The sequence below is a fragment of the Balearica regulorum genome, chromosome 6 (assembly GCF_011004875.1).
Source record: "Balearica regulorum gibbericeps isolate bBalReg1 chromosome 6, bBalReg1.pri, whole genome shotgun sequence".
Taxonomy (NCBI): domain Eukaryota; kingdom Metazoa; phylum Chordata; class Aves; order Gruiformes; family Gruidae; genus Balearica; species Balearica regulorum.
In genome coordinates this window covers 16,033,992-16,046,317 of record NC_046189.1, presented here as the reverse complement: position 1 = coordinate 16,046,317, position 12,326 = coordinate 16,033,992, and the positions used below count along the sequence as shown (strand labels likewise).

The window sequence follows — 12,326 nt, the reverse complement described above, 5'->3', positions numbered from 1 at the left end:
ATAAAATGTGAACAAGGAACTTTTAGAAAAAAAAAAGGGAAGACCTCTTTGTCATATACAGTTCTGGAAACTATTCTATAGCTCTTCCACCAGTATCCATGGATCTGGTGAAGAAATGACTGGGTGAGGTTCCCTAACTAAAGTTACCCATTCTGGTCCTTTTTAGACCTAACAGGCTGCTAATCTGGATTCTATTTGATGCCTTTTAAAGCATTCTCTCTTCTGATAATTCAGCAGGTGTGGAAGAAGCCATTTCTCTACTTTCCTTGACATCAAGCCAAGTTTCCTCAAATCAGTGACTAGGGCCCCTTTTTGCCTTTACAAAATGTGTATGCATGCAATGATAGGCATTTGTCACTGCAGCACTGCAGGATCAACAAACTGACTCTACGAGTCAGTCCCTTTTAGTGTATACAACAGTTTGGACTCTCCTTTCTGCAGAAATGCTGCAGAAATTGGGGTCTATTATGTTGGATGTGGAGGAAAAGAAAGGGAAGAAGGTAAGGAAAGAATTATTGTATCACTAATTATTTAAAAGTTCAGAAATGGAACTCGCTTCTAATACTAGGTTCAGCAGTGGTGGAGTTACAAGAAGCTACTTGCAAAGAGGATGCCTACTTGCAACATAAGACAAGGTTAGAGGGGGTCTGACTGATCTGTGGGTTACAATGAGTGAAGTGGCAGATGGCCAATGTACACCGTAAACAGACAGCACACCATTTCACAGAATAATGAAGAACACAAAGTCAAGTCTATCTGCAGATTAAGGAGACTACCAAACACTGTACGGCCAGTAAGCATAGAGAGCTTTGCTTTAAATCTGGTTCTGGGTTCTAATCAAAATGCTTTAAAGAAGCTGCTTCTCTTTCAGAGCTCACTGTCATGCTCTACCAGCATCTGGATAAACTCTCCTAGGCAGCAAATCTCATGGTCCTATTGACGCCAGAATACACTTAAGCTGGAGATTTAGTTACTGTCTAAAGTAAGATTTCATCTGATAGAGCATGAAAGGCTAAGGGAGTAAAAGTGTAATCAGTGGCATCGAAGGGTCTGAGAAGGAGTCCCCTGGCCAGGCTGTGACGAGATGCCTTCTGAAGCAGGTGGTGTACAACACTCCCCTTCAGTCGGGCTGCAGTAATTCCAGCAGTGGCTTGAATGGCTTTTGCTTTTATTATTATTCTTCTGCATAACAAAGAGTTATAAAAGCCCCACGATTATATGAGTTATTTAGCTGTCACTTGTTATTTGTTTTTGCTTTCTCCCTGAAGTACAAAACATTAGAAGCTCACGGTCTGCGTACTGAAAATGTCTTACTTCAAAGACCTGAAGCTCAAGTCAAGACAGAAATGTACATGAGTCACTTTCACAAGTAAGTCCTGTTTCAGTGAGCTTGTGTTTTATACACTCAGGCATCAATAAACTCAGCACCAATGCTGATGAAGTTATTAATTTCAAATTAATCTCTTCTCTGCCAGAGAATCTCCTTTTTTGCAGAATTGCTGCAATTGCAATGTAAAGAAAATAGAGTTGGATTTAGACTTGCCATGCAGAAGGCAGAGCTTAGCTGTAGGGCCACGGGAAAGTTAGGTATGGTTTTTGTTTTGTTCAAAACATCCAAGCTTTTATCGCAGCACTTAAGGAAAAGGTCTGTGCAAGCCTATAGAGTAGAAAACCCATAGAAATGCCCTTTCATTCAAGCTTCCACAATACCCAGCTTTTCTCATTGGGCATTCAAATAAGGATTTTCATTTATCCTTAAGTGTATTCAACTCAACTATCTTCTAGAACAGCCTGCTTTTACAAAAATAAAAAACCTCTAACCAACAAACCAACAGCAAAAACACCCCAAGACATACGAAGTTAATTGTATATGGAATTCTGCAGCCAAATGCATAATTAAATGCCTATTATGTGAAAAACTGAAATGCTAAAAGAAAATAAAAGCTTATTTTAAGTAAGGACCTATTGTGTAGCTTTTAAGCACTATTCAGATAGTTACCTAAATGAAATTCAATGTTCTTTCAAGAAATAATGACCTGCTTGCAAGAGGATAATCAGTACTTTCAACTGGCAAAATACAGTAAAACTGTATCAAAATCACATGTATACATTGGTGAGAACTCTGTAGGTCTGTGGACTCTATCAGCAAGAATAGGTTCAGCTTCATAACTCATATCATGACTTGACTTCAACATAGATATACTACTGCACGCTCCTTTAAAAATTCAATAACTTGCTTCACACATACTAGTTTCATTAACAGTTTCCCTCTCTAAGATGAAACAATTCTCCTGACTGACAATTTATGAAATAATTCTTCCCAAATCAGATGATTATCTGTGGCAGTCTCATTTATCTGTTCCTCCCTCCTACCACATACAAACATACTTCTACTTTGATATCTGTGTATCAGCAAAATGAATCCTTTTCCTTAATGACTGATGCTTATACTACAAACTGAACACAGGGATCTGATCTGAAAAATTCAACTCTGAAATTTCCCCATACAATATTCAGAATATTGACTAGTCAGTGATTTCCAATTGACTAGTGAATAATTAAAATTAAATCATCAGGAAGTCTGAAAAATAGTCAGCTGAGCACTTATCTAATAATATAACCTGTTTCTTTTAAATAGAAGTATTTTAGCACTAGCTTGTCCTGCAGTTACAACAGTCATGAGGTTGGCACCAACCTGCAAAAGATGCACGGTTTTCAAACACTTAAGCTCCATTTGATTTTGATATACCACAAACTCCAACTATTGTTTTAACTACTCCTAAAGAAGCATTAACCCTATTTCCTGGAGCCATTGTACTGAGCATCACTAATGTTTAGTTATTTACACTAGTTTGTTTAATGGAACCATTCCAGAGGCTGCTGAAAGGAAATGTTTCAACCCAAGAGCCTAGCAGTAACAGAGAACTTACAGAATGAACAAAAGCAGCAGCTTAGACCCTACACAAATGGAAGTCTGCACAAAGTGATGGATGTCTCTAGAAGTGGAAACTCAGAGGCAAGATGTGTGCCATGAGGAAATTATAAAAATCTTTGCTCCACTACATACACTTTGGGGTTTCTAGGGACAAAATGGTCCCCAAAGTGCATAATCTTAAACAGAGTGATGATAGGATTCAGAGCAAATATTCAAAAGCGTATCACAGACAAGTTCTAATAAATCCCTGGCCACAGCTGAAAAGTGACTTTCCAATGAAGCAAACCAACTTTCTCTTCAGAGAAACCAGATGGTGGAAACTCCCTTTCCCACAGCCAGCTTGAATCTCTACCCAATGCACAGAGCAAACAGGCAGTGCCATAGCCAATGCATCTAATCCTCTTAGCACTGTAAGTAACCCATTTTCCTTCAACAGCTGAGGCACTATATAACATCCATGGAATACCTTTAGAAACCTAGTATTTCAAATATTTCCAGCAGAAATAATAGTGCTATTTCCTTGCTTCAAAGCAACAAATGTTGCTTTAATGTATTTATTTGTAACATCCTGACATCAGCTTTCAGAATAAAAACCAGACAAATACTTAAAAGGAAGCATCGAAGTTTAAGGGGTTTAGAACACACTAGTTTGATGGAGTTTCTCTCTGACAGGTTGCAGATGTTTATTTACTGATCATTTGCACCACAAGTCTACACTGAAAATTGCATTTGAGAGGAGTGAATTAGACACAGCAGGTGCATAGTGGCCCCTTCAAATAGTCCTTCAATCAGTTTTTACCATTACTGAACACCAAAAGAATTGACAAAAAACCAGAGACATAGCATCCTCCTAATAGCTAAGCACCTTTTAACATAGACTTCTTTACCTGTACTCTCAAAAGGCAAAGTATTGATATCTCCTATGGAACTGCAATAATATACTTACCTATATATACTGACGAATGATGAAACAGCTCCAGCGATGCTGATTCTGAAGATAACCTTTACAAAATCATATCAGAGCTATGGAAGTGTTAACCTGAAAGGACTTACCTGTATTTCAATTTGGATAATAACTCTCACCAGTTATATATCTTTTAAATGAGGTGATTGAACCTTATACAGAGTCTGACATTAATCTAAGTACCATCGTATATGAGAGCAATGTACTGTATTATGAGAGCAAATACTATTCACAGCTTAGAGATAACTCTCTCATTTGCTAATTAGTCATTTTAACAAACAGATGAAAATTATCTTTCCCAGGGAACAGAACAAAAGCCAAGGAGAGAAGCTACTCACATTCCTTTAAGCCGTTGCCACATTTTCTCTGCGTGTCCTCCTATTTGATACTTTATAGAGGTGCTTTCCAGTTCCCGAGTTGTTTCTGTTGCTCGAGCCCCCATCGTTATTGTCCTACAGCGATACAGTTACAGTCAGGCTCAGCAGCAAGCAAAAGCATTCTTTAGTCCACTACAAAAGTCAGAAGATCCAGGCATGTTAGACAGTAGCTGCTGTCATATCAAAACACATCAGAATTACAACAGCTGAGGGACGATCCTGCCTGAATCGCTATTCACTTTGATAGACAAATCCACTCTTCCCCCACCCCCCCACCCCCCACAAGCACAGAGCAAGTACACACAGCTCTTCTGACCTCACGAGTCTAATCCATACGGGTGAGCCAGCTACTATACTACTGACTGCTCAAGCTCCTTTCTCGTGCACTTTTTCTGCTGTAGGAATGCACACAGAAGCACAAAAGATTCCTTAAAATGGACTATAATTCATTGCAATGCAGGATAAATGTGAATGGCTTTAACAATCCAGAAGGAAAGAAAGGCTGGTTTCGGCTCTGCAGGTTGGAGAAACAGGCTGCAATAGGAAAGCAGATGGTAGAAGCCAGTATCAGCCACATCACCCTACAAAAAGAGTGCATGTTCAAATGCCAGAGCTTTCCTCTCTTTAGTTGATCCTGAATTGATTCCTAGTGAATAAATATCTACCAGCCTCTCAATAAAAATAGGACTGTACAAATGCTAAGTCGGTAGTGAAGACGTATAAATCCCTGCAGAAGAGAAATCGGAGAGCTCTACAGGTTGTTATTGAAGGAATATGCTGTAATGATGACTATTCACCTTCTCCTAGCAACTCCACACAGTAGGTAACTGTCAGTTTAACTGGTGGAAAACGCAGCAGCTGCAAGACAGCCCGTTCAGTGAATCCTTCGGGACAGCAGCACGCGCGTGTCAAAATCTGGTGCTGAACTGTGTGTATCTGCCAGCAAGAAACAATTAAGTGCATGCAAACAGCAAAAGGGTTGAGGACTAAGCAGTACGCCAGCCATGCAGCAGATTGCCAGCTCTGCCTTTCAAGTGCAAACCTAAGCACCTAGCTGTACAGCCAAAGCTGGCGTTTGGAGAGGGCAAAGGAGAGGATTTCTTTGCTGCTCGCTCAGCCACAGACTTGGGTTTGCAGAACAGCTCCTGTACTCTGTAAATAGCACCTGTCTTGTTTGGTGAGTCAGTAACAATCTTCATTTCTGAAGCAGCAGCCAAATAATCAAATATACCACAGACTTAATCTTAGTGATCATGTTTGTTTCAATCAGAGTAACAACTGTGCAAGAAGCCAGGCAAGAGAGGTGTGACAAGGAGGAGTAAACATCTCTGTGCTTTGCCAGCTACTGGTGTCACTGCCAGCTGGGAAAGGGGGCTTTGGGTCCACAATGGAACAGTGAGGATGAGTGACCTCAGATGCTGACTGGAAGGAGCCTAAGGGTAGGAGATGTATATTTTAGTATGGCTTTAACTGGACATCTTTATCTGTGTTAAATTTTACAAAGATGTGAGATGATGAGAGGTTCCCATCTGATGCAATCGGCAGAAATGGGTAATATCGTTAAGTATTCAGGATCTTAAAGAAAAATAAAAAAGAGGTTCAGTGCTTTGAAATAATCCTAACAGTTCAGAACTTCCTAGTTTCTTTCTCTAGGATACCTTTTGTGTACATTATAGATGTACAATATACCCAATGAGAGTTATAAACCAGTTTGAGATGAGTCTTTTACACACTGATTTCAGGTAGAAAATTAAATAGTACATTTCATTTACTTCTATGGATTTAACACATACACAATTTTAAACTGGTATTAATTCACAGAATTATTGCTGTCTCAGACATATAAGAGTCAGTCCCATAAAATTCACTACCAATATCTGAAAAAACAGTCACTGGGTGAGCAACGTCTCTTACAGTTTTCAAACAGCATCATACAACGGTGAAGAGATACAAGCAGCTGTTTTCTCAAAAACTGCAAAGCATTTACTTGGTTAAAGGCAGCAGTAATATCTTTGCAACTTCACTGAGGAACCACCTAAAAATGTCCAAACTTTCCACTCCTGTTATGCATGGAGTCCAGCTAAAGTTTGTAAGAAAGAGTATAAATATCCTTCCATTGAATAACTAATGAGAACCTCTCACACTAATCTGGGTTCTTCCCTGCCTTTTAAGTGCCAGATATCTGAAGCAACACAAAGAAAGTAAGTATTTATAGAAACCACATAAACCTCCAGGGACAGAGGGGAATTTTAAGGACCTATTTTTTCTCACAAAGTATTCCTGGCTCTTGTTGTCCAATTCTGCAATGAAAAAATAGTGGTGTTTGTCGGTTGTTCTCTCTCCCTCACAAGGAAATAAGTAGTTGAAGATATATTTCTTTGATTTACTGAAGAAAAGCATTATGAGCAGGTAATATCCTTCAGAAAGGGAGGAAGAAACAAACTGTCCAAATAATACCACTGCAAATGGAGATACACCTGCTAACTTCAACAGAACTCCACGAAGGAAAATTGTAAAAAACTTTGCTCCCTGCAGGACCACACCACTACAACAACAGAAATTCCTACAACAAAAGTACCTGGCATGGCTTAAGCGAAGGACAAACAAAGCAGCTTCTTCCCCAAAGGTTCATCCCAAGGATCAATATAGCAAACCACCAGAGATGAGACTGAAGGATGAAATTGTGTCTCTGAAAACGAAAGAAACAGCAGTAAACACATAAAAACGGGTAGATAAGGCATTAGAAAGGTCAAGGAAGCAGCAAGAGCAAGTGTCCTCTATGTCCCCAAGGAGAGAGAAACAAACCATTTCAAACAAGCAAACAAACAACTTTTAGGTATGCTGTTATCTTGGTAATATGAGCAAAGAAATCCTCATGGAGCCATGGGGACAGGAAGGATCTTTTCTCCCTTTAGCTTCTGTGAATAATGGTCAGAGAATCAAGCAGTCAAGCCTGCGCCCTTCCTCCCGCTCAGAGGAAGGCAGGCACAGGGGCTGAGAAGGACAGAGCCAAAGCAGTGCCAACACCTCTCTGGCTGCAAGAGGTGACATGGGGCAGAAAGGACAGGGGTTTGCGGCTGGAATACAGGACAACCATAAATTATAATCTGTAAGTAACAACGAGGGGATCAGGGAAGGAATTAGGGACTACCTGACTTGCTCAGAAACACACATCTCTGCCCTTGCAGTACAAACTGGTCCAAAGAAGATCCAGAATACTAAACAATGAGCAGCTATTTTAGGAAGCCAAATCAACCAGAGAGATAGCACCTGAAATAAGTTATCTTAAATAGTTTTTCTCTTTTCACTTCCTGTTCTTGTTCTGGTTTTCTGTTCTTGCTCTAGCTAACCTGGTGTTTGTGCTATAGTCCCACCAAGATGTTTGCAGAGTCCATCTTCCCCCTATAAAAATATAATCTTTTTTGCCCTTTGCCCACAGCTTTTTCTTTTTTTTCTAAATTTCAGCTTAAAATTTCCATGCTAAAGTGAACATTAAAGGAAAGCCTCTATTAGTCAATATGGAGAAATATCAAAATAGGAAAAATTAAGTTTTTTACCCTTAATTATAGCAACATAAAACTGTCCCAGTGCCACTTAATCCTCAGATAGGAAGCCACACTTAATGATAATGTATCCTAAGCTCCTTTTCTTTCATCTAAAAATACTTCACTTCAATAGTAATATTAATGCAAAGAAATAATTTTAAAATACACCCAACAGTAAAGAAATCAGGTGGGCTTTTCAGTATTGAGTACTGAGAGACCTTTACAGTTATGCCAAAATCACACAGTTACAATGAAAACAACTTACCTTAAAACTGGGAAAATCCTGCAGCTAGACCAGTTAGAGATTAACTACAGAAAGAGGAAAGGGATCGTGCAGGTTTTCATGAGGAGAATTAGAGACTTATTTTAAATAAATTCTCTGCTCCTGAAGGGAAATTAAATTCACTGCTTTGTTTGAAATTATCTTCAAAACATCTATGTCATGACAAGTGGAGAATAAGGATTCAAGCGGCCTGCAGGGTGACTTATCAGACTAATACTTATCCCTCCAAACCTGACAACACAAACTTCCCTGTGGTGGACCTGCAGGAGAGTCATGAACCAATTAAGAAATTTGAAAACATAAGAAAAAACAAAACCAAATCAGCAAACCCTCAAAAAGATAAGATAAATTTATCGTTAAGTAGTGACAGCAGGTATTAGATCTGTATGCTGACTGTCCTGGCCCTGATCTAGCAAGCACTAACACACATTTAATTTTAAGCAAGTAAAGCATTCCATTTATTTGCTGGGTAAGACAGAGTTCAACACCATTGTAAATAATGGAGTTAAATCACTGTCCTGGTTCTGGCTCACCTGTCCTGGCTCCTTGTGAAATTAACTCTATCCTCGCCAGAACCAGGACAATCACTAAAGAACTGCCTGCCAGTGGACTCGAGCGTTACATGGTACTTTGTGAACAGAAGATAAGGTAGGATAGAGATCCCATCACTCAAATTCTGCCCTTGCAGAAAAGGATTGTTTTGCTAGACAGTGTTCTCCATGTCTCCTTCTGCCCTCCCCATTGTCTATGACATTTGCATTTGTGAAGCGATGTGCAATCCTCTTCTTCACAAGCAGAGTTTCCAGCTTGCTTGCAATGCCCAAATGTGTGAATTATTAATGAATAAGAAGCACAGAAGAGGATAAATGAATATTTGTCTTATTAAAGTTCATGGACTTTATTTAAATAGATAGGTCTCAAGCAATCTGGCAATGGCAAAATATTGATGCTACAGTAATCTCAAATCCTTCATAGAATATATTAATAAAATTAGGGAGAGTTACATAATTGAGGAATAGCGACTTTAGAGATGATTTACACATATGGTCTACACAGCGCATTGGCATTGACTCAAATAAGTAGGTAAAAGAGTTAGGATTGCTATATTAACAGTTATTAGATGATCAAAATAAGGAGATCTAACAAGGACCATTTTCCCTTTATTTTTTTTTAATTTTAGTATTTTCTGCTACATCTGATTTGCTGTGTCCTGCAAGTACCAAGCTTTAAGTATAACAGGGAGAAAAAAGATCTTCTGTTTGCTATGTGCATGGCATATCATACTAGTAATGAACGTTGAGTCCAATTTATCAAAGCTTTTAGGCAAATAAAAATGAAAACAAATACCCATGAAAGCTCGCAAGGAAATTAGCTGATAAACCTCAGGGCACAAATAGACATATATTTGCAAATCTACTTATGACACACTAAGACCTTGTCACATTTGATTGTTCAATACCGCCCCTTACTAGAGGACACCAGCTCCAAAATTCTGTCATGAGTGTGTGTGAGTGTTCACAGCCCCGTTCAGTGCCAAGCGAAGTTGGGTTAAATAAAGCAGATGTCTTAAATCTGCACTAATGTTGTCTAGGACCTCACTGCGGTCAATAGAACTTAGATGTCCAAGTGCCCTAGGTAGGTACATCTATTTTTAAGTTTACTTTGAATACAACCTTTCACTCAATTTACTTCAAGAAATATACTTCATTTACTTCAGTGAACCAAACAATCTGAAAAATTTTGGGAGATGGAGACATGGCAAAAAATGAATAATGGCAGAGATGTGGAATGCAGGAAGGCACGCTATGGATAATCTGAACAAAAAGAACTGCAGAGGAATACTTGCTACTGCATCACCAGTAGCAAGACAGAAAAAGATAGAGACAACTATTTTTTGAGCAGCTGGTCTTGGAAAGAGGCCTCGGAAGCAGAGTTTGAAAATTGTTGGAAACAAAGATAGACAGCTGTCAATCAAGAAGAAATCAAATATTCAGCAGAAAGTGTGTTGCATGTCAGTGAATGAAATGAAGAAGGAGAGTTGTTCAAGGCAGGGTGATAAAAGGATCATCTTGACCTGCTTTGTAAGATAGATGCTCAGTTGGCAGTTGCATGCTCCATTTTTCTCCAGGCCTGTAGAAACTGGTCAGCAGAAATTCACTGGTAATTTAAGATGAAAGATAACTGGATACACAGGAAGCAAACTGGATGTTGAGTGAAGAAAAAATGGAGAGTACAGAGTAGTTCTGAGACTTTCTTTAGTCTAACTTCCCATTAGAAGTGACTAATTTATAACTTTTCAGTACTTTATTTAGGATGAATTGGCAAACTGTTGTTGAAAAGCATTGGATGAAGTTGAGGAAGAACATTCATGAAACAAACACTAACTTTTGGAACTCCTTAGGAAGCAGTTTGGCTAAAAAACTAATATGCTGATTTTTGCAAAGAGAGAAAACTATTCTAGAACTGGCAGCAGTGTTGAAATAAGACGGATTGAAATTGCCACAGGGAATCACAAGGATAACGGTGTACTTCGTAACAAGATGAGATTGTTACCTATCTATGTCAAAAAGGGCAAGACTGCCCCCATAGTGTAGAATAAACAGTTGTAAAATAAATATCAATGTTTCAGGTTAGTTGTGCTCCTTTCGTCAGAGGCCACTGCCTGTTTTATCACATCTCATATGTTTTCAATCTCTTCCTTAGGAGTTCTTATGAAGCCATTATGATTTTAATAATCATGCACGGAAGAGGTAATGGTAAGATGAAAGTCATTTGAACACAAAAGCTGTAGTTGACTGAAAAATTCTAACTGCCAAGTTATTGGTATGACCGTATAAACTAAAGAAAGAGAGAAAGAATACAGAAAACAAGGCAAAAGGAATTAGGAAATCTGGATTTGGCAAAGCATTTGCCATTTTATCCCACTGAACTACATCAGATGTAAAGAAAATAACTAGTCCATGGTAGCAAGATGTGTGTAGACAAAGACAACATGGAGTAAAGTTGTTTCAGCTAATTATTTTCTAAAATATTGCCTGTTATTTCAAGAATTCATTCTGAGCTACTCAAAGAAAACAAGCAAATCATTCCCTTTTGCTATACATTACTTACACAAAGACCATAGCAACAAGAAAATGTTTCTTGATATTTATAAAAGACTATAACAGAACAGATGCCAGCAGAGAAAAAAATGTCTCTTCATCTCAAACTAAAGATGTAAATTAGGGAATCTACCCTTACCATAGCTGGTTTTACTGTAAACCAGCTTTGCCCTAGTAGTTGACCTCAAACAGGTGAAATGAATTCATTACATCTCACATAGCAGTCCCTTCCAAACCCAAACTACAAATCTGAGCTTTCAGGACAGAAGGACAAAGGCACCCCCTTTGAGACACAAGACCTTCTGCAACATATGTTTGATGCAGTTCAGGATGACATACAGTATTGCATGTGATACCTTGAAAGCGGATTACATCAAACAGTGCTTTCAAAGGTATCAAGGTCTTCATTCATGTATGCTTTTGCTTTAAAGAAAGATAAGATAATCATGACCTCCTCCTCAATCCAGGTAATAAAAATTAAGGAAAAATCGCCTTAGTAATGGCAACATATTGCATCTATGAAACAGCCACTTGATCAAGAGAGGAAAGCAATAAAAACAACTAAACACATAACCTGATTGTTTTCATTTGCATATGGCCTAAACACACAGTTACTTTCTTGTGGATATTACCTGGACCCACTGTGGCTCCTAGGTAAGGGGGAAGGAAAAGAAAGTAAAAGAAATCTGTTTCTCTGTATTTTATTGAATGTGAGGGCAGTCACAACTACTGTGTTTAAATTTATAGATTATGCTCCAACAATCAGAAGAAAGTGCAAAACAAAGGTGAGGGGTTTTGCAAGCCTATCTTCTCACACTCTGGGTGCCTGTATCAGTCCCATAGCATTAGTCCCCAATTTTATAAATTTGTATTTGAAAAATCAGAAAAATTCAGAAGGTGTGTACAGAAAGCTAAATCATGATTATCTGAACTGTAACTAGAGGATTTGAGGTTTGGGTTATCAGAAAATGGCTTTCCCCTCAAAAAACTAAGCAGTTAATACTGAATACTATACTACCCTCTTTGCTACTTTACATATTCTGGGGAAAGACAAGCATCTGTAAGTAAAAGCATTCTGAGGTGGGTTGTCAGGTTTCACTTGGAACCTTTCCTACCAGTGA

General features: G+C 38.6%; 1 protein-coding gene across 7 annotated transcripts in view; it reads right to left on the bottom strand.

The window, feature by feature from the left end:
- The window catches only part of PDE1A (phosphodiesterase 1A), a 162,805-nt gene extending 155,870 nt beyond the window's left edge, over window positions 1-6,935 (bottom strand). For 2 of the 7 annotated variants that reach the window (XM_075756497.1, XM_075756492.1), the window contains exon 1: window positions 4,238-4,455. In XM_075756497.1, coding sequence (XP_075612612.1) covers window positions 4,238-4,341 — 104 coding nt within the window. In that variant the 5' untranslated portion in view covers window positions 4,342-4,455. Of the gene's footprint in view, window positions 1-4,237; window positions 4,518-4,592; window positions 5,013-6,854 lie in introns of those variants that run through there. The other 5 variants (XM_075756488.1, XM_075756487.1, XM_075756486.1 and 2 more) reach the window with 5 other exon arrangements.
- Window positions 6,936-12,326: the final 5,391 nt, after the last annotated feature.